The 23,414-nt window shown below is 42.2% G+C and overlaps 1 protein-coding gene across 3 annotated transcripts in view; it reads left to right on the top strand.

Moving 5' to 3' along the window:
* The window catches only part of LOC120931441 (very long-chain acyl-CoA synthetase-like), a 219,975-nt gene that overhangs the window by 175,286 nt on the left and 21,275 nt on the right, over positions 1-23,414 (top strand). For all 3 annotated transcript variants that reach the window (XM_040342877.1, XM_040342878.1, XM_040342879.1), the window contains 6 exons: positions 1,552-1,761; positions 6,291-6,449; positions 14,242-14,366; positions 17,337-17,531; positions 18,344-18,434; positions 22,614-22,812. In XM_040342877.1, the coding sequence (XP_040198811.1) occupies positions 1,552-1,761; positions 6,291-6,449; positions 14,242-14,366; positions 17,337-17,531; positions 18,344-18,434; positions 22,614-22,812 (979 nt within the window). The remainder of the gene's footprint in view (positions 1-1,551; positions 1,762-6,290; positions 6,450-14,241; positions 14,367-17,336; positions 17,532-18,343; positions 18,435-22,613; positions 22,813-23,414) is intronic.

Here is a 23,414-nt window from a genome sequence, read left to right as displayed (position 1 = left end):
TTCATGTTCTTATTATTAGGGACTTTTTTTATCTTTAATTGTATTTCGTGGTCAGTGGTTAGCTTTAGCTGCTGTCCTATGCATAGCAATTTTTTTTGTTGCAAGGCATGCCTTTTTAAAAAAATGGGCCTTTTTTTGGATAGGGTAAGGAGGATTGGAGTGCTCACTTATTTTGTGGGCATGCTGGTTGTTGTTTTATGTTGATGGGCCTAATTTAGGTTAAACAATCTATTTTTTTAAGTGGACTTTAAGGGTGTGGGTTTCAGTTCTTTTGGGGGGTTATTTTTATTTTGTGCTTTTAATTTGCTGGTGCTTAAAGTGTGTCACCCACTTGTTGCTGACCATCTGTTGTAGTTGCTTTTGTTAGCAGCATGCTGCTGCATTGTTTGAAAGAAAAAAGTGCTAGAACAGTGTGCACTTAACCACCTCTCATTATCTCGCTCATATTTACCACACCCTCTGATCTCCATAGAGGAAATAAAAGTTAGGCGTACAGCAGTGAGGCCTATTATCCCTGATAAAAACTGTCCTGCTGTTGGATAATTTTGCACTATCATGTCCTCTGCAGTGTATTATTTTGGAAAGTCCTAGCCTGTGCTATTTTGTCTGTAGTAACCTGCTCATTAAAATGCACCTGCTGCTGGCCAAATTTGCACTACTGTATCCTTTGCAGTCTTTTACGTCTTGTAGTAAGACACCTGCCTGTACTCTTTTTTTTTCCAGTACATCTCAACCAATTCTCCCGCATTAAAAATATTACTGTTACTAGCCAGTTTTACAGTGCTTTATCATCTGCAGTCTCCTAATTCTCTGAAAATGTTGCATCAATGAGAACAAGAACAGCTACAGCGACCTTCTGGCTAATTCTTTCCTCTAGTCAATAAGGGATACTTGATGGGGGAAAAAAAAGCATGTGTCCCTTCTAAAACTATCTGAAGCAAAGCCTTTTTTCAAATGGAAATGAATCAAATTGGGGTACCGCGGCTTTATTTACCCAAGCAAATTGTAAAAGAAAAATTCAATTCAACAGCCACATGTGCAATGTCGGTGTACACTGTTGTTGACTGTCTGTAAAATTTGTACACCACACACCCTTTAAGTCATCCGCCAAGCATTTTATTTGACGGATTTGTGTTATTTTCAGTGTTTTCCTCAAAGCCCCATAAAAAGAGACCCTCTCCCCATTGTATGGTATTTTTTACATTTTTTTTTCTATTGGTACATGTCCCTCATGGCAGTGCCCCACTTCCCATACATTTTTATGGACAACAGTTTTCCTATCAGCCCTAAAAATGGCCAGAATTTAATAACATGATTTGCTCACCTTCAAGAACAAACATGCTCATTTACCCGATAAAATGGAGTAAACTAAACCTTTGTATGCATTCACATGGTGAATTATTTAAATTTCAAACAGGTATTTCATCAATGATTGAATATATGTAAAGTTTGTATTTGTTTCTGAGGTATTCTTAGAACCAATTAAGAGTATTTCCATTTATGAATCTGTATTCTTGCTGTATGTCAACACCATCTTTGCTTTTTGCACAGTTCTGAAGGATGCCGTAGACGAAGTGTTGCCTACTCTTCTAGAAGAAGGAGTGCTGGTGTACTATCTGAACAGAGATTCTTTTAATGATGGAACACACAGTTTACTTGACAAAATGGAAGCTTCTTCTGAAGATTCGGTCCCAGAATCCTTTCGATCAGATGTTTCTCCACAATCCCCTGCTCTATATATTTACACGTCTGGAACTACAGGTTTATTTATGTCTCTCTTATCTAGATTTGTTTAAGTGATAATGCTGAGTTTCTTTACTCAAACATATTAAAGTAGTTATATGTTAAGAGACAAAAGCACAAAATATCCTAAGAGTCTATTTTTTATAGGTTTGGATAAAGCAGAAAAGGGTTAGTAAAGCTGTAGGTCTTTATTGCTGTTTGTCCCCATGGGGAGATCCTTGTATTTCTGGCTCTTGCGGGTGCCTCTCTATCTGTTTTGGGTTTGCATCTATCTCAGACATAGTGTGGTGGCTACCCTTGGGGACTACCAAAGGTAAGGAAATATTCCACCCTCAAATAAGTAAAAGTGATTCAGCGCTGGAAAATCAAAAAAATTAAACTAAATTGCAAGCCAGCACTGTAGATATAACTCAAAAATATCTCAAAGTGAATATGTAGAAAAATAGTGCAGCGCAAATAATACAATAAATACAATAATAAATCAATAAATAAATTTGGTAAAGTCCATAAAGTGCAAAGTGATAAAAGTGCTCCAAAAAATCAATAGTGATCAAAGGTGCAAACAATCTTCAACGGATCCGTGACCCACAGGAAAGGGTTAACCTCCACCAAGAGAAAAGGGTGGCCTCTCACCTCAATAATTCGACCTGTGGCTAGGTCAAAAGGCAAGAAGCAAAATCTCCAAAGATTGGTAATCAGCTTTACACAGGTTCAATTTCCAAAGAATCCACCAGATGGCACCAGCGGGCAATAAGCAAGGCAACACTCTCATATTATATACACTATGCTTGTAGAGTACATCTTGTTCCGGGTCCGGTAGTTAAGGGGTTACCATTGAGCAGTAATGTGTTTGCCATTTCCTCCGCTCTCCTGAGAGATGTATAGATATTATCAGAAAAGATTCTCCCACAGAGAGGTCCATCTTTTCTGATAATATCTATACATCTCTCAGGAGAGCGGAGGAAATGGCAAACACATTACTGCTCAATGGTAACCCCTTAACTACCGGACCCGGAACAAGATGTACTCTACAAGCATAGTGTATATAATATGAGAGTGTTGCCTTGCTTATTGCCCGCTGGTGCCATCTGGTGGATTCTTTGGAAATTGAACCTGTGTAAAGCTGATTACCAATCTTTGGAGATTTTGCTTCTTGCCTTTTGACCTAGCCACAGGTCGAATTATTGAGGTGAGAGGCCACCCTTTTCTCTTGGTGGAGGTTAACCCTTTCCTGTGGGTCACGGATCCGTTGAAGATTGTTTGCACCTTTGATCACTATTGATTTTTTGGAGCACTTTTATCACTTTGCACTTTATGGACTTTACCAAATTTATTTATTGATTTATTATTGTATTTATTGTATTATTTGCGCTGCACTATTTTTCTAAATATTCCACCCTCAACAGTTGTTACTTTGACCAGGTATATTCCCAGTGCAAGTTAATGTCATAATGTGCTAGTATGTATCTCATACTAGCACAATATGAAAGACGTACCCTAAAACGAATCCCTCCAGTGTTGCACTGTCACTGCTGCCAGAGCTTCCTTCCATGCGCACAAGAGTCACGGTCACAGCACGCTCGAGTATGCCACCCATTCAGAGCACTGTGCGCATTTGCCAGTGACATCACTGGCTGCAAAACATGTGAATATCTCCTAAATGGTGCATGTTAATTCATTTTACCTACAGGTAAGCTTTGTTATCTGTAGGTAAAAGTGACAAAGTTTACTACTGCTTTAAACAGATCTGCACTCACCAGACAGTAATGCCTGTCTCTTTCAAAATAGGCACAAGAGCTCCAACGATCCCAAAAAGTATCCCCATCTGTCTGTTTCCTCAGGACTCCATGAAGGATGAGTCACTCATAGGTCAAATAAGAAGATTTGCACGGCGTAGTACGTTGCAACAAATATCCATTAAAGGAGAAGTACAGCCAAAGCCAATCACAGCTGGTCACATGTCAGACTTTATGGGCATTCCTTTCCTTTCCTCTGTGTGAGTAAAGGAGAGCCAATAACCAGCTAGTCTGACAGGGATCAGTAAGTACATTGTTTACACTGATCATCAGTGTTCCCCTATCAGTGCAGCTCATCAGTGCTCCCTCATCAGTGCAGCTCATCAGTGCCGCCTCATCAGCGAAGAAGAAAAATTACTTATTTGCTATATTTTATAACAGAAATAACAAAATTTGCAGTCTTTTTTCATTTGTTTAGCAAACCATAAAAAACAGTCATGATTAAATACCACCAAAAGAAAGCTCTATCTGTTTCCAAAAGATGATAAACATTTCATATGGGTACAGTGTTGCATGACTGAGCAATTGTCATTCAAAGTACGAAAACACTGAAAGCTGGAAATTAGCCTGGCCTATCCCGAGACTTCGGTCCTTTGCTCAGTCTCCTCCAGGGCAGGTCCTCCCCTGGTTTCCTTCATTAAGTATAGCCTCCTCCACTTAGATGGACGGCTTGGGATCCCCCTTGATTCGTAGGCCCCAGTCAGCATAACTGGGCCTACTTGGTAAAGATGCAGCCTCGGCCAACGTGGTCCTGGGGCTGGAAATCACGCAACACATACCTCGTGCCATGAGACGAAGACCCCAAAACATGACGTCTGCCCCTTAAGTTTCCCTTCCCAGCATACCCAGCGGGGCACCACTCCCACTGAGCTGTTCCGAGGAAGGATACTCAATATACTATGGCTTGCCCGTGTTCCAACATCGGCCTGCGGTGGTATCGCCACCTACAGGAAACAGTGGGAAGATCCTATCAGGCACAGCCACAGCCAGAACAGAGGCTAATTTAGTATAAATAATTACAGTCTGAGCCATGGTATGTGCTCAGACACCCACTAAATTTAATATAGCGCCCATTCATTGTGAGCAGGGCGCTACACACCTATGCCGATATATCATTCGGGTTCCATTGGAAATTATTCAGAATCATCTGAGATACTTCCCAAATGTCCTTTAGTTTTGGTGCAGGATGAGTAGTTCTCAAATTATTCGTTGTTTTTGAAGTGTAAGTGTAAAGTGAAGTGTAAATATTTCACGATCAGAGAAAATCTGTACTTTGACATGACCGTGCCAAAAAATGGAGTGGCAAGTAATTTATTAGTTCAAAACCACTTCTGCAAGGGTTTCCTCACCACTCCCTGAAGTATCATTAGGTCCAGAAATTTCCAAATGTCATCTTTGGTCACTGGTTCCCACTTTCTGCTTCTTGGAAACTTTTGATACGTAGTAGCTAATTGTTGCTCTTGGGACCGGTTTATCTCAGTAACTATTTTTTTAATAACCTCATTGGTCACAAATAGTTGCAAGTATGCCAAGGGGTTGTCATCTTCAATGTCTAAATTCATATCAGATGCTCCAGTGAATGGGAATCTTGGGGGCGCTGCGTGATCTGTATGAGTCAATAGAGGACCAAGATCGCACATCACCAAGTTCAGTCGCAGAATCGTCGCTGTAGTCACTTTCAGTGTCTGAGGACGAATTTAGCCACAAATCACTATCGCTCAATTCTGCAAGTGATTCTAATTCCCTATCGCTGGTTTAAAATGCTTTTGATGTAGAAGGGCGCTTTTTGGATGTTCAGGCTAATTTTATTTTTCCCAGGCTAATTTATTTTTCAAACTTTATCATACCCGGGATGTCTACTAGACTTGTTTGGTCATATTTAAGTGAGTTATTCCTAAGAATTGCAGGCATACAATATAAAACAACAAATTTCCATGCAAAACAATGTACCGCTTTAACATTCAAAAATAAGACCGCTAGGGAGGTTAATACAAGAAAGTATTATCACCTCATTGCCTGTTTTAGAAACAGCAGCTTGGCACTGCATGCTATTAAGTCTATGATCTACTAGTGAATGATCGGGATGTGAAAAGAACACCTATATCCTTCTCTCAACCATTGACTCCCCCCAGCTGTACTAATCCTAGAATGTATGATGCATGCATGTTTGTAGCCCTCATTGCAAAACTTTACATTTATCAATACGGCATCCCCCACTTTTAAGTACACAATGGGTTTTATTTACTAAAGCTGGAAAGTGCAAAGTCAGGCTCCCTTCTGCATAGAAACCAATCAGCTTCCAGGTTTTATTATCAAAGCTTAATTGAACAAGCTGGGGTTAGAAGTCTATTGGTTTCTATGCAAAAGTGAGCCTGATGTTGCACTTTCTAGCTTTAGTAAATACAACCCATTGTGTACTTAAAAGTGGGGTATGCCTGTATTTAACCTTATTTGCCACATAGTTGCCTAATCAAATAGTGCATTAGTATAGCTTGGTATTATCTGCAGACACATGGTACTTTTAATTCTAAACTAATTTAATTTTTAAATAGGTTAAAAAGTAAGGGTTCCAATGCTGAAACTTGGGGTATACTACCAATAACATTAGACTATTCAGTAACTTAGATAATTGTTGCTTCATCAATTGCCAGTTGGTGTCATTTTGACATTTTTTTTTTTTTTATGGGATCCTCCTTGGAAAACAAATTACTAGTAATTTTATATTAATGAAATGTTTTTGTTTTTTTCTAGGTCTTCCAAAAGCTGCCACCATAACTCAGAAACGTGTTTTGACTAGTTGTACCGTTAGTATGTTAACTGGTCTCACAAGTAAAGATGTCTTGTACATCCCATTGCCTCTTTATCATAGTTCAGGACTACTTATTGGACTACGCGGATGCATTCAAGTTGGTAAGTGGTAAAACTGCATTTTTTACTTAACCACTTAACCCCCGGACCATATTGCTGCCCAAAGACCAGACGACTTTTTGCGATTCGGGACTGCGCCGCTTTAACTGACAATTGCGCGGGCGTGCGACGTGGCTCCCAAACAAAATTGGCGTCCTTTTTTTCCCACAAATAGAGCTTTCTTTTGGTGGTATTTGATCACCTCTGCGGTTTTTATTTTTTGCGCTATAAACAAAAATAGAGCGACAATTTTTAAAAAAAATTATATTTTTTACTTTTTGCTATAATAAATATCCCCCAAAAATATATAAAAAAACATTTTTTTTCCTCAGTTTAGGCCGATACGTATTCGTCTACATATTTTTCGTAAAAAAAAAATCGCGATAAGCGTTTATTGATTGGTTTGCGCAAAAGTTATAGCGTTTACAAAATAGGGGGTATTTTTATGGTATTTTTATTAATATATTTTTTTACTAGTAATGGCGGCGATCAGCGATTTTTTTTCGGTACTGCGACATTATGGCGGACACTTCGGACACTTTTGACACATTTTTGGGACCATTGGCATTTTTATAGCACGGATCGCATTGGATTACTATAAAAATGCCACTGGCAGTGAAGGGGTTAACACTAGGGGGCGGGGAAGGGGTTAAGTATGTCCCTTGTGTGTTCTTACTGTGGGGGGGGGGGTGGCCTCACTAGGGGAAACACTGATCCTCTGTTCATACATTGTATGAACAGAAGATCAGCATTTCCCCCGCTGACAGGACCGAGAGCTGTGTGTTTACACACACAGCTCCCGGGCACCGCTCTGTAACGAGCGATCGCGTGTGCCCGGCGGCGATCGCGCCCGCCGGGCACACGCACGGGAGTCGGGGGCGCGCACGCGCCCCCTAGTGGCGGCTCAAAGAGCCGCCGTATAGCTACGGGCTCTCGCCCAGGAGAGCCGACCTGCCGCCGTATAATGACGGTGCGCGGTCGGCTAGTGGTTAAATCAGAACTCCAGGTTTTGTTTTTTTTTGTTTTTTTTTTAAATATAGGGTACATCCTTTCCTGTTAAATAAAAGAATGGGCAAGAACTACTGTCTTGGAAAATGTATAGATGGGCAACTCCTATCCTAATTTTCTTATACAGGATTTATATAGCGCCAACAGTTTGAGCTTACAATTTTAAAGGGAGGCTCAAGTGATACAAAAGGTAATAACTGTAGTTTGTTCATGCAGGGTGTTCTAATGGAGAAAATAAATGTACAATTGGTGGGTAGAAGCAGAATAGGCTTCTCTAAAGAGAAAAGTTTTCAGGGATAACCTAAAAGAGGACAGAGTAAGAGATAGCTGTAGAGATTGGGCTAGGGAGTTCCAGAGCATAGGAGGCTCAGGAAAAGTCCTGGAGTCAAGCATGGGAGGAGGTAACAAGGGAGCTAGACAGCAGGATGTCTTGGGAGGAACAAAGGGATTGATTTTGTTGGTATTTTGAGACTAGGTTCGTTTTATAGCTAGAGCAGAGTTGTGGGTGGCTTTGTAAGTTGTTAGCAGTTTAAACTTAAGTCGTTGAGTGAGCATAAACCAGTGAAGGGACTGGAAGAAAGGGGCAGCAGACACTGAACGGTTGGTAAGTTTGAGGAGTCTGACAGCAGCATTCATGATAAATTGAAGGGGGATTGCCTATGTAAAGGTAATCCAATGAGCAGGAAGTTGCAGTAATCGAGGTCAAAGATAACCAGACAGTGAATTAGAAGCTCTGTGGTGTCTTGGTTAAGAAGGGGTGTATTTTGGAGATGTTGAGGTGGCAAGATTTGGACAGTGATTGGATGTGGGGTCGAAAGGAGAGTCCAGAGTCTATGATTACATCTAGCACCCTGGCATGCAGGGACAGGTTGATCGTTGTGCCATTGATCTTGACAGGGAAATTGGGTAAGAAATATTATGAGCCCGGTTTTGGATAGATTGTGTTTGAGGAAGTGGTGTGAGACTGATATGTCTGTTAGTAAATTAGTAATGAGTGAGGAAACTGATGGAGTGAGCTGAGGGGGGGGGGGGGGGGGGTTGAGAGATAGTGTCATCAGCGCAGAAATGGTATTGAAAGTCAAGGGAGGCTATCAGCTGACCCAGGGAGGAGGTATAGATCAAGAATAGGAGTGGCCCAAAACCACAACCTTGGGGGGGACCCCGACAGAAAAAGTAAGAGGATAGGGGAGGAAGAATTGTAATCAACACTGATGGTGTGTTGGGATAAGTAGGTTGAGAACCAACAAAGATTACTGTCACCAAAGGAGTGGAGTTTAAGGAGGAATGGGTAGTAAACCGTATGAAAGGCAGCAGAGAGGTCCAGGAGTATGTTTACAGAGTATGAATAAATGGTGATGTCTGCACTGTGTGACTCAAAGGACAAGGGGACAGTGTGACTGATGGGCACACTGAATGTGTAAAACACAATGAAATTGTGAACCTCACAATAAAAAGCAATAAGTGATCCAGGAACATCAAAAATCTTCAACAAACATAAAATGTGAATGAAAACGGCATTCATAAAACAGGTGAAATAAATCAAACATAACTCATATATATATATAAATATCATATCATACATATCATATTTGAACGGTGAGGGCGGCCGTGTCGGCGGATGAGGTAACGCTAGAATCATCTTCATCTTACACAATACACCTGATGCTACTGGGAGGCAAGGAGGAATAAGAAGAGACACACAGGAGATTTCACAAACTCAGCGTTTGTCGGAGATATGCCCACTATCATTTTCCTCTGAGTGAGTGCATTGCTGAGTGATTTATTTTATCACAGTATTGTTCTCACAGAGTTACGCTATATACCCTTCTGTTGTTTTTTCCACATGCAATATCTGGCTCTGAGTCCCTTAGCTACATACTAGCCTATTGCACCATTCACTGAGTGTACATTTCAGGATTTTTGGGCTGTCCGTGCAACAGCTGTGAGGTGAGCTGCTAGGAGACACAAGAGGTGTTTGCACTGAAGTTTTTCCTCCTTTCAACACTTGTGCCTGGCTTTGGGATCACCATATATAGACTCTTTGTTTATTACATACTATTCAGTGTGTTCTTTTGCCAAATCTTTGGCTTATATATTTACACTTTGTTACACCTTTTTTTTATATATATATATATATATATATATATATATATATATATATATATATATATATATATATATATATATATATATATATATATATACATGAGTTATGTTTGATGTATTTCACCTGTTTTATGAATGCTGTTTTCATTCACATTTTATGTTTGTTGAAGATTTTTGATGTTCCTGGATCACTTATTGCTTTTTATTGTGAGGTTCACAATTTCATTGTGTTTTACACATTCAGTGTGCCCATCAGTCACACTGTCCCCTTGCCCTTTGAGTCACACAGCGCAGACATCATAAATTTATTCATTGACTTATTTCTCTGGCCAGGACAGATCACCAGGTGTCTGCAGCAGTGCCCCCTAGCTTAGTTTACTGACAGCGCGGGAGTCCTTTCTGTTTACACTAATGTTTACAGAATAGTGACCATTAGTAAATCATTTGTGAGTTTTAGGAGAGCAGTTTCTGTACAGTGTTGAGGGCGAAATCCATATTGAAGGGTATTAAGAAGGTTCAAAAAGCTTTGAAGGTAAAGGGGAGCAAGGAGGTTGGACGTAGGTGGTTAGGACTGGTAGGATCAAACAAGGGCTTTTTAGGTATGGGGGGTGACTAGTGCATGTTTTAGAGAGTTGGGGAAGATGCCAGAAGAGAGAAAAATATTAAAGATGTGAGTTAGTGTAGGATAGAGCCAGAGGGTGACCATAGTATTTGCAAGGAAACTGGGTGCAGGGGGCAGGTGGCTAGGTGGGCACTGGAAAAAAGTTTAGCAAACATATCTATAATAGTAGGGTTGAATAACGGAAGTAATGAGTGTACTTATAGACATGGAGTGTTAAGCAGGGCAGATATCTTTACAGTGGAGATTTCATCACAAATTGTATCAATCTTCTTTTTGAATGAAGTGATTGACGATCCCCTAGACAGTGAGTTAGTGGGTGGAAGCAGTAGAGGGTGAAGTAGAAAGTTAAAGGTTTTTCTGAGACTAAGGTTGGGTTCGCACCATTGCAAATTGGATGCGGGTTCACTGCATCCAATTCGCAATAGCAGGAGATTTTGACCGGCTCTCTATGGAGCCGGTTCACATATCTCCGCAGCAGGTCCGGTGTGTTTTGCACAAAAACACTGTGCGTCTTTTGGTCCATTTCAGGTCCGAATTCAGCCCGAAATTCGGGCTGAAATCGGATCTGAAACTGTGTACCAGGACACACTGGGCACCTGCTTTGAGCTGGATGCGGCAATGGTGTGAAACCAGCCTTTGTCTTATGACACAGACATTCTAGAACACGTCTACATTTTTTTTGAGACTTCTGGTGTCATCTGTCAAGGTTGTAGGTGTCTGTGCCTGATTCTGTGTGTATTGAGGGGGTGAGCGTGTCCAGGAAAGAAGGCAGTGAACTGTTGTAGACAGAAGTGGCTAGGTTGGGGCAGGACAGTGGTGAGATTTTGTCATAGAGGTGGTCAGTAGCAGAATAGAGAAGAATCACCAAGAATGATTGTGGGAATTTTAGGAGAGAGAAAGTAGGGTAGCCAAGTAGAGAAGTCATAAAGGAAGATTGATACCAGCCCAGGAGGCCAGTACATCACAGCAATTCTCAGAGAAACTGGAGAAAATAGACAAATATAATGTCCCTCAAATGAGTAGAGGGACATGGAGTGAGAAGAGTGAAGAACCTGGGAGAGTGGGTCTACATAAGGCCACCATGGGAGAGGGAAGCAGGAGAAGCAGAGTCTGATTCATAATGGCAATTTTCGGTAACAGTAAGTAGATTAAAGGCGTTTGTGATAAAAAAGTAATTGACAGAGGTGAGTTTTTTTTACAGACAGAAAAGATGGTGGTTTTGGGAGGAGGAGGAATAGAAACTAAAGTGTGTGGATTGTGGCTGCTGCCAGAGGAAGTGGGGTGATGGGTGTGTTAGCCACAGTTAAATGATGGAGCCCCAAGGTCTGGGGATATATTTCTAGAAGTTGGGAAAAGCAGAAGGGTGAGGGAGGTAACATGGGAGTGTGATTTATGAAGGGACATGCCCCAGCATCCTGGGGGTATACTTAGTATGTGGGTTTAGAATTAGCAGGAGTTGACGAGTGCAGTAAAGAGAAGTGAGAGTGATACATATAAGTTGTGGGATGGTGTAAAGTTAGTTTAAAGGATTAAAAAAAAAGATAATAAATGCACATCTTTTTGCAGGTAAAAAAAAATGCATTTATTTGCTTTTTTTGATCTTTTAGCATGCTTCACTTTGTCAGACAGCTTCTATTTAAGTTATTTTTTGATTCAACAGGGTGAATTCCTTTTTCACATAGGGCCAGGCAGGTCTGGACGGCTTTTTTCCCTTAATAAATATAATTATTTAAATACAGAATTTTGTAAAAATGTTGTAAAAAAAAAAATCAGGAAGGGAACAAATACTTTTTTACAGCACTGTATATACAGAATAATCTTGTTAAACATCCCATTCCAAAACTATGGATGCTCATATGGAGCCTCTCCACTCCTTTGCAGCTATAGTAGCTTTAATTCTTCTGGGTAGACATATCCACAAGATTTTGGGGAGTAACTGTAGGAGTTTATGTCCATCCAGGCAATAGCGCATTTGTGAAATAAACATTCCATTCCGAAACTATGTTGGATGAAAAAACCTGGCCCCCAATTGCCATTCTGATTCATGCCAATGGTGTTCGGTGAGACTGAGAACAGGGAATTGTACAGGCCACTTAAGTTTATTTAATGACATATTGGTTCTTAGTGTTACATAATAGCTGCAAGATCCTTCATGGTATTATTACCAGTGCCACAATCACTTCATATCAGGCAGTGGGCTACCTTTATTTCCCCCGCCCTGCATGTGGCACTGCACAAGGCTGTAAGGACCAAGCGCCAACACACTATGACATCATTGCATCATCGCCACATATGTCCCTAAAGACAGAGCATCCAACTACCCCCAACTACCCCCTGGTCGTTAAGGAGGCTTGGCTTTTCCCTGGGCATTCCCCAGGAACCCTATGAGGCAGGCCCAACAACCCAACCCTCCTCATCCAGGTAGGGAGGGCGCAACAGGTGACAATTCATCTTTGTCCAGGCCTATTACATAGATCATAAAGTTGAATAATGGGGCCAGTGAATGCCAGATTGACTCCACCTTATGTCCCAAACTGCTAACTGTAGTCTGCAAAAGCACATATAAAGCAAAACAGCATGTATGTATATAATTAATAACAGTGTAATGGCTTAATAGTCTTCTATACAAATATTATACAAAATATACAAATATTCTGTTCTCAATATCCTAAGGGGAGTTGGTATCATAACCAATACCAAGGGAACACTGGCCTTAAGAGAATAGATTGAATGCATTTCCAATTGTAACAATAATTTGTTTCCTTGGAGATTTATATAGACTCTATCATGTGCTTTTACTTTCCCAATAATTATCATTGGGACACTTTCTTTTGTGTAATATCGTTCACCATTGTGTATTTCTGCCCTTTTCAATTCCTACTTCCAACACTACATTGAGATTGACAGATGTTGGAAGAATGTGAGATTGTATCAGATAAATCACCATTTTATCATCATTTAGATCCCATGGTTTATATCTATATTTGAATTTGTATTTCAAGTCCTTCCACCTGTATGCTCATCCCTGGCAGAATACCATCCAATTTCTAGAGAACTTGCTTTCCTTATTGGAGAGAATGTTTTTGTTCAATTTTTACAGACATTTCTTTAGTTCTGTGTCTTTATCTATAAAGTGTTTATGCGAGATTAGAGGCACACCCTGTTTAGATAGTGTTTGTATTTCCGTATCCAGAACCTGTAGTTCTTTGTTATATTCCATTATAAGCATTCTTTGTGAATACTTTCGGATGTGGAACCCACTCCCCTCGTCACAAATGCCAGCAACTGATTAAGTCCACCTGCCAATTTGTCCACTCCTGGAATGTGAACTGTGGACAGAGCGTGAACATAAAGTTCTGCCCAGGACAAAATGAGATCCACTTTCTCCTGTGCTGCTCAATTCCTGGTACCTCCCTGATGATTAATGTATGCCACAGCCATGGCATGATCTGACTGAATCCTCACTGGTAGGCCCTGCAACCAAATTGACCAATGCAAGAGAACTAGGTTATTTGCCCGTAGTTCCAGAATTTTGATAAGAAGTAACTTCTCGCTCATGGACCACATTTCCTGCACTGAAAAGAGCCCCATTACACCCTCTACCCCCCAATATGTTAGACTGGTCTCTATTATCAGATCTTTACATGACAGGGGAATAAAAGACTTTCCTGTCTTCAGTTTCAATCCCTTGTCCAGAGACTGTCGAGTGCTGGGAAGTAACAAGACATTAGAGAGAGTGTCCTCCTGTCCCCTCCCCACAAATTATTTTGCCTTCGAGATATGGAATAAAACAGAAACAAGGGAACTGCCTTGAATGAGGCCAACATCTTCCCAAAACCCTCAGACACTGGCAAAAAAAAAAAAGAGAACCTTGTAGTATGGGTTATATTGGGTAGGAATTGCTCTCTTTTGCCAGTGTCCAATCCCTATGAGAAGAGACTAACAAGGCTGATCTGTGTCTCGTGATGTACGATAAAGAAAACATTTTGGCATGTCATACACTTTTAAGAATGCAAACCAACAAGCCACTGACAAATAATGTTTTTATTTTTCATTTAGGAGCCACCTGCCTTTTAAGAAATAAATTCTCAGTTACTGAGTTTTGGAATGACTGCAGAAAATACAATGTAACTGCATTTATGTACATTGGGGAAATTGTTCGATATCTGTATAATGCGCCGAAGGTATGGTATGCATTTGTTTTAACGACAATATTATCATAGCATTATTTTAATATCTATTAACTAGATGTGATATTATGAGGGAAAACTGGCACAGTAGTCTATAAAGCTGAACTCCAGGAAGGAGTTTCTTTGCAGTGAGGCTAGTTTTAGGTCTGGGAGGCATGGGAAAGAAAATTTACTTAACCAATTCTTCACTTTTAATGCTGCTAAGACAGTCCCCACAGTGTCTTCTCCCCTATGTTTCACCATTCTAAGGTCCTGACACCATCAACACCAATGCATAGTCCATTGCCCAGGTCCATGAGAATGCCCAGGGACAGTCTACTGCTGTAGCATAGGGAGTTAAGGATCAGGTAAGTAAAGGTGCTTTCCGCAGCCCGTAGACTAACCACTTCCCGACCGCCGCATGTAAATGTACGTCCACAGAATGGCACGTACAGGCATATGGGCGTACATGTACGTCCTGGCCTTCTAGCGGGTGGGGGGTCCGATCGGGACCCCCCCGCTACATGCAGCGGTCGGATTCCCGCGGGGAGCGATCCGGGACGACGGTGCGGCTATTCGTTTATAGCCGCTCCGTCGCGATCGCTCCCCGAGGCTGAAGAACGGGGAGAGCCGTATGTAAACACGGCTTCCCCGTGCTTCACTATGGCGCTGCATCGATCGAGTGATCCCTTATATAGGGAGACTCGATCGATGACGTCAGTCCTACAGCCACACCCCCCTACAGTTGTAAACACACACTAAGTGAACACTAACTCCTACAGCGCCCCCTGTGGTTAACTCCCAAACTGCAACTGTCATTTTCACAATAAACAATGCAATTTAAATGCATTTTTTGCTGTGAAAATGACAATGGTCCCAAAAATGTGTCAAAATTGTCCGAAGTGTCCGCCATAATGTCGCAGTCACGAAAAAAATCGCTGATCGCCGCCATTAGTAGTAAAAAAAAAAAAAATTAATAAAAATGCAATAAAACTATCCCCTATTTTGTAAACGCTATAAATTTTGCGCAAACCAATCGATAAACGCCTATTGCGATTTTTTTTACCAAAAATAGGTAAAAAGAATACATATCGGCCAAAACTGAGGAAAAAAAACTTTTTTATATATGTTTTTGGGGGATATTTCTTATAGCAAAAAGTAAAAAATATTGATTTTTTTTCAAAATTGTCGCTCTATTTTTGTTTATAGCACAAAAAATAAAAACCGCAGAGGTGATCAAATACCACCAAAAGAAAGCTCTATTTGTGGGGAAAAAAGGACGCCAATTTTGTTTGGGAGCCACGTCGCACGACCGCGCAATTGTCTGTTAAAGCGACGCAGTGCCGAATCGCAAAACCTGGCCTGGGCATTTAGCTGCCTAAAGGTCCGGGGCTTAAGTGGCTAAACAAACAATTAACCCTTGCAATGTGTGTGCAGTCCCACTACAAGGGACATTTTTCAGTTTTTCTGGAGTTGGGCTGTAAAGCTGATGTGCATGCTGATATATAACATGTGTAGGACAGTCGCCGTTTTTCATACGTAGGTGCCCCAATGCATGCTTTATTTGTAGGTGTGGAGGAGATGCAGATGAATGATATAATACTCTCCCATATTCAGAGATCATGTTACATGCGGTGTAAACAATGAAATAACTTTTCTTGGTAAAGGAGGAGGGACTAAGGGATGGGCCTCACGTTAGGAGCTTCTTCACTGTAGTTCTGCTCAAATACCTGAAGAAATTTAACACTGTGGCCCGGATTCACGTACAGTGGCGTATCTTTGAGCGGGCGTAATGTATCCTATTTACGTTACACCTCCGGAACTTAGACGGGCAAGTGCAGTATTCTCAAAGCACTCCCATATATAGAGATAGATAGATAGATAGATCGATGCTTCCACATTTCTAATCCCATATAAGGACTTACCTTACTGGGCAAACTGTCAATTACTCTGGTAAGGCCTGGCAGCCCAGACAAAATGTCTCTATTTCTCTGTAAGAACTCATTTGCCTGCTAGGTTTCTGGCTTGGACAGGGTAGTGGCTACTGGGACTAGCTCTACTCCTGCTGGGGGCTCTGATTTGACCTCAGTCAGTGCAGCTGGTAGTTTTGGTAAGGCTTTTGCTTCCCTGGGGTACTTTATAATTTACTTCACCAACCTTGTATACCACCTTCAATGGCCCCTACCACCTGGCCAGAATCTTACGCCGTGCAGTTAAGGCCTCGTACACACCAGAGGATATCCGCTGGAAACGGTCTGCCGGACCGTTTCCAGCGGATAAATCCTCTGGCGGATTTGGATCTGATGGCTGTACACACCATCAGATCGAAATCCGCGCGGAATACATCCACGGTGACGTGTCACGCCTTCGCCGCGACGATGACGTGCGCGACGCTAAAAGGCAACTACTTCCACGCATGCGTCGAATCATTACGACGCATGCGAGGGATGGGAGCAGACAGATTGATCCGGTGAGTCTGTACAGACGACCGGATCAATCTGCTGGACACGATTCAAGCGGATAGATTTCTTAGCATGCTAAGAAATTTTTATCCGCTTGAAATCGATCGGCCGGATTTTAATCTGCGGGGAAATGTCCGCTAGGCCGTACACACGACTGGATCTATCTGCTGGAACTGATCCGTGGATAGATCCGGTCGTCTGTACGAGGCCTAAGATCCGACGGCGTAAGAGCCTTATGACTGTCGGATCTAATGGATATCTATGCGTAACTAATTCTAAGAATCAGTCGCATAGATACAACGGCCCAGATTAGGACTTACGACGGCGTACATGGCGTTGCGCCGTCGTAAGCCCTTTGAGAATCTGGGCCATTGTTTGTTGAATATCAGAATTAGACACTATCTACATCCATCAAACGTCTCACACGTGAACATAGAATATTTTTTTGCTTTTGTTAATCCAGTACCTTCGTTTTAATAGTATCCTACTGGATATGATTTATAACTTTTTTCTCATTTTGTAGAAAACCAGTGACAAAGACCACAGTGTAAAATTTTGCATTGGGAATGGTGTCAGAGCCGATATCTGGAGAGATTTCACAAATCGTTTTGGTAACATTACACTCTATGAGATCTATGGAGCAACAGAAGGGAATGCTTTCTTTTTTAACTACAGCAATAAAGCAGGTGCAATTGGAAGATACAACATCTTTCTAAAGGTAAGGCATGAAAATCCGTATACCAGTATAGTATTGTTGATTGATAGCTGTTTAAGTCATCTTCAAGTTTGAATCCATCCACCATCATAATCGGCTCCTATGGGAAGCAGATAGATGGGAGTTTTAAGGCAGAATTGTTGGGGGGGGGGGGGGGGGGATGTACAGGGAAGTGAATTTCATTACAGTGTACTCACTCTTATTACCTAAAGCTATTCATCATCATCATCATCATATATCATTCTGTCTATCCTGAAAGAAATAGACTTCAATATTACCACAATACCGATCTCTGTGATATATCGCATCATACTGAAAATAATGACTGCACACTTTGCAGGGATGGTGGAAACCCCTCCTTTAGATATTTGGCAGTGGACGGTGTCCACTGCTTATCAGTCCCCACAAGTGCAGCCTCATCAGTGCCCATCAGTGCAGTTTATCAGTGCCCATAAGTGTCACCTCCGTGCCCATTAGTGAAGTTTCAGTGCCCACCAGTGCTGCCTCATCAGTGCAGCTTATCAGTGCCCATCAGTGCTGCCTCATCAGTGCAGCTAATTGGTGCCCATAAGTGCCGCCTCTGTGCCCATAAGTGCCACCTCTGTGGCCTGAAATTGTTTAGATCTTTTTGCTTGCGCTGCAAGACAAAAAGGTTTGAGAAACACTGGTGTAAAGGCAGGCATCCCCATACTTTTGGTAATGTAGCGAATAACAACTGCCATCTTTCCAGTAGCCTAAAAGAAAATTCAAATATGCAAAATTCCACCTAAACAATTTTGATTGTCAGTAGTGTCTTTTCTTTTGTAATCTTTCAGCTTCTTCAGCCTTTCGAGGTTATCAAATATGATACAGAAAGAAATGAGCCTGTATTGGATCACAGAGGACGCTGCATTCAGACAGAAAGAGGTGACATTTTTTTTGTATCATTTAATTTAGTTCCAATGCATATAAGAGAATGTTTGCCCACTATGTTCAGGCATGGATTTTATATCTGTAGACCTATCAATATCCATCATTCAGTGGAGATCCTTCTGTGTGACAGGAATAGAATAAAGTTCTAGTATGTTTTTATCTTCATTTTGTGAAACAATACAAACAATGTATGATTCAGTGATACCCAAAAATAAATCAGATGATCAATTATAATAGGGATATATATGTCAAAATATCAATGGAATATATATATATATATATATATATATATATATATATATATATATATATATATATATATATATATATATATATATATGTGTAGCGCCTGTGTACTTTCGTACAGGTGCTATATTAAAATTTAGTGGGGGAATGAGAGAGTTATGTTGCTCTCATTCTGTGATTTGACAAATTTGACTGTCGCCAAATCTGGATTGTCCTGTGGGTCAGTCTGTGCCCCAGAGATGCAGTCTCATCTCTGGGTGGAAGGTGGCGCCAGAGGGGTCCAGGCGGAGCTGCTTTTTCCCAGCAGCCAATTGGAGGAGTTTTTCCTTGCGGGGCATGCTGGGGAGGAGTATTTCTGTGGCGGAGGCCGTTGTTCGGGGTTCTTCGCGGGATCCAGGTGCGGCACCCACCTTTAGGGTGTGCGCACATCACGGGCCACACCACTATGGCCTACCTGGCCGGGGTCAGGTGCTACGCGGAGTTCCTGACTCTGGGCCCTCATGGCCCGGAGAAACTGAAACTACAAAGGGGCCCCAGTGACTTACTGGGTCCCCACTTCTATTGAGACGATCCGAAGCTGGGTGCTGTTCGGTGGGGGATCGGTCTGAGGAGAACCCGGAGGCAGGTGATCCAACAGGGCTTGAACCAACCACCGGGTGCTATATTAAAATTTAGTGGGAAAATGAGAGAGTTATGTTGCTCTCATTCTGTGATTTAACAAATTTGGCTGTCGCCAAATCTGGATTGTCCTCTGGGTCAGTCTGTGCCCCAGAGACATACTGGGAGGATTTGCTCTACCGTCCTAACTTCCAAGCACTAGGCCTGTGGCAGAGGTCTCATCTGGACATTAAAATCTAATTTAGAGCCAAGTCTGTGGCAGAGACTTGTTTTCCTTTCCCAGAAGCTTTAAGTGGCGCTCTGGCTGCCAGGCCTGTGAGAGAGGTCTGCCCAGGGGCACTTCACCCATTCCGGCTGGAGTGGTGACGCAGACGAATATAATTACAGAAGGCAGGACTGCCTTTACTATCCATAGCCTGATACTGTGAAGTTGCTCTACCTTCACCAACCTTTCCTGTCTACTTCAAGTTACTTGTTGGTCGTGTTTGACCGGGAAAATAAAGCATTGGAAAACTTTAACTAACGGTCCTGGACATTCTGTTATTGCTCTCAGCACCACCATCACCCCTAGACACAGTGAAGAGGTAACTTAAATACGCCGATCCCAAATCTAATCAGCGGCTCCTCCGGGGGGAGCGCTACATATAAAATATATGTAGGACCGCTGTCTCCTATGGCAACAATCTTGTAACAGTTACTAACGGTAGTTGTAATCAACTATTGGCAACACAAACAGTTCTCTTTACTCCACAGTCACTCACTATGGATCTTTACTCTACGAACTACCAGTCTTTCACTAGACATCGTATCCACTAGCCAATGGATCCCCTGAGCTCTTCCACTTTTAGTATTCAGTGTCTTCCTCAACCGTCACCCCCACTTCCCTGCTGGGTCCCTGGCTTGGAACTCACAGATACTCTTCATCTTCAAGTGTCACCCCCGCTGACACGTAGTCTTCTACCTGACTCCCATGCTGGCCAGGCTCCACCAAATTTAAGAACTGATCCAGCCACCCTGCCACGACCTTCTGCCTGAGGATTGGCCAGATTCCCTTAGGATATCCTGGCCTCAACCCACTAGCTTCCAGAAGTTTCTTCAAGCTTCTAGAACCAGGGGAAAGTATCAGAGGCCTGCCCTATAAAGCCCTCCAGCCTGACCTAGAATAACCCAACATATTTACAGACTTCACAACTACCATGAGTCACAAAAAATAATTTACCTACGCTAGTCTAGCACTAGGTAGCTAACCCTAAGACCTGAAAATTTTAAGGATTCATCTGGGGAAAAAAGGTTGATGAAGTCTGGGCTAAATAAGGTAAAAGTATAATCTTAGGAATGCAAGTTGCAGAGCATGGCTTAATCGAGTGTAGCACTACCCCTGGAGGAGCTGCTGGTTTGTTTTGGGTGGCACGTTACCTTGTGGCTCTCCGAATTCCTAGAGGTGTATGGTGCATAAAGCAGTAGTAACGGAATGTACAAGACAGGTGTCTTTTGCTGTGCTCTTTATTACCCAGCCGGGTAAAAACAGTAAAACTTGTGATGAAGAGTAGAGGTGAAGTAAAAGAAGAAGTAGCCGACTCAAGCGCAACAATAGGGAAACAGTCCTGCTCCCAACAATGCTTTGTATTCTTCGCCACTCTAGCCAGAGTGGGTATAGCGTACCTGGACAGGCCTACTCTCACTATCCTGGCAGCCAAGGAAAAGTCTATGCCACAGACTCTCCTGAAATGGACTCGGGGAGAAGTCTCTGTCACAGGCCCTCTCTGTGATTGTGATTTCAGAGATGATCCTCCTTAGTAGAATTTGCGTCTGGATCTCCTTCAGATAGTTTTTAGGTACCGACTGAGAGGTGACCAGTATCTCAGTGTCCGGCTACCTTGATGCCCGGTGGTTTGTCGAGACCCTATTGCAGTGGTCATCAACCCTGCCCTACAGGGCCCACTAACAGGCCAGGTTTTCAAGATAACTGAAATACATCACAGGTGATATCATTTGCTGCCCAGTGATTGCAGTATTGTAGTCTGCATCTCCCCAAGGTAATACATAAAACCTGACCTGTTAGTGGGCCCTGTAGGGCAGGGTTGATGACCACTGCCCTATTGGATCGCCAGCCTCTCATTGGCTCTCCTCAGATGGACTCCCCACCAAACAGCTTCCTCACTTGGGATCTTCAAGTTTGGGAACCCAATCGACTACTGGGCTCCCTGCCACATCTCAAATGTTCCGGACCAACATGGTCCCGGAACCAGGAACACCTTGTGGCACGCACACCCCGGCCTGGAAGGCCATTACACCGGGGGGCGTTGTGATGCGCAGTCACCCTAAAGGTGGGTGCCGCACTCCGAAGAAGAACAAATGCGTCTCCCCATAAATACCCTCCCCCAGCATGCACAGCAAGGCCAAACCCTGTGATAGGCTGCTGGGAAAGGGCACCCAAACCTTGACTCCACTGCTGCCACCTATTGTCCTGTGGTGGGAAGAGCACCCCAGTAACAACAGAATGAGCCCGCAGCACAGCCAAGCTGAGACAGAGACCTAAATTTGAACATAATAATTGGATCAGAGTCAGTTAACACTCTGATCCCTCTCTAAATTTGACTAGCACTGGTACCTTTTAAGTAACCAGGCGCTACACGAGTATGAAGGAGGCAAATGGTAATGTAATAATTACATTACATTACAAGTTAATAATAATCATAATTATAAAAAAACTGACTTCTTCAGCTCACATGCAATCAAGGAACACTAGGCTGGTGAATACAGCTGAAATATTTCAGTATTGGATTGTACTTGTTCCTCTAAATATGTCTTTTAATGTGTATCTAAAACGAAGAACAAAATCTATTGCAGCTTATTGGTCCTTAGATGTGATAGCTGCATTCATTTTCTTTTTTAGGCTTTTTTCCTTATTTTCACCTAGTAATCTTGATAGTAGCACACTTTCTTCCTCTACTGTATACAGTATATGGAAGAGCAGCATTGTCATCCTAAAACGGAAAGTGTGCTTGGACTACAGAACACCTTCATATCTCCTCATCTCCATAATATAGAGGGGAGGTGTTCTGTAGTCCACAGAGCTCAAACTCAGGTAAGGCTGATAACAATGTTTAAGATTTCAGAGCAGGAAAGCACTATGTTGTCGGCTTAAACAGGAAGTAAGGAGCTCAGTGGATTTTCTGTAGTTGCAGCATTTTATTTGTATTGGAGATATGGTATATCGTTTTTATTTGCCTATATATATTCTTTGACTTTATTTTACACTGTTACTAAGCAGAGATCAGTTTTTTATATATTTTGTGGTTGTTTCAGGTGAGCCTGGCCTGCTTATTGCAAAAATTATCAAAAGTAACCCTTTTAGCGGGTATGCAAGAAATGAGTCTCAGACTAAGAAAAAGATCATTCAAAATGTATTAAAAAAGGGAGACATGTACTTCAACAGTGGAGATTTGGTCATGGTTGACAAAGAGGGTTTTGTCTACTTTCATGATCGAATAGGAGACACATTTCGGTAAGCTCTCTCATTGTCTATACTCATTGTGTAGGCTCAGACGCAGGCTTTTGTACATTTCTAACAAAGTATCCCCTTTTTTTTTACCATAATGCTGATTTAAAAAAAGTTTTATGTAGCAGAATTTTAGATTTATTAAAAGGTATCTGTCCTTAAGGCCCAGATTCACAAAGCACTTACCCCGACGTATAACGCGTTACGCCTACGTAAGTGCAAATGTGCGCCGGCGTATCTGTGCGGCAGACCCACAAACACAGGCTACACCCCGCTGATGTAGCTTGCACACCCTGGCGTAGGGTGGGCGCACATATGGGCTGGGCCCATGGTGCCGCTCCCATTGATTAGCCATTCAAACATGCAAATGAGGGAAATACGAGGATTCACGAACGTGCGTGTGCCTGGCGTATGCTACGCGAGATGCGTGTAAGTTGTACGTCCAGCGTAAAGTTATTCCCCATAAATGAGGTGCAACCCGGCAACAGACATGCTCAGGTCTGCACCAGGGAACACAAGCCGGCGTATTGTGCGTTGGATGTGTGTCTGGCTGGGCGTACGTTATGTTCACGGCGTACGCGGTGATCCGGCGTAGCTTAGGCAGTTGT

This window comes from Rana temporaria, chromosome 3, assembly GCF_905171775.1.
Source record: "Rana temporaria chromosome 3, aRanTem1.1, whole genome shotgun sequence".
Classification (NCBI taxonomy): Eukaryota; Metazoa; Chordata; class Amphibia; order Anura; family Ranidae; genus Rana; species Rana temporaria.
Note: the sequence above shows the minus strand (reverse complement) of the source record. Positions and strands in the feature narration are given on the sequence as shown.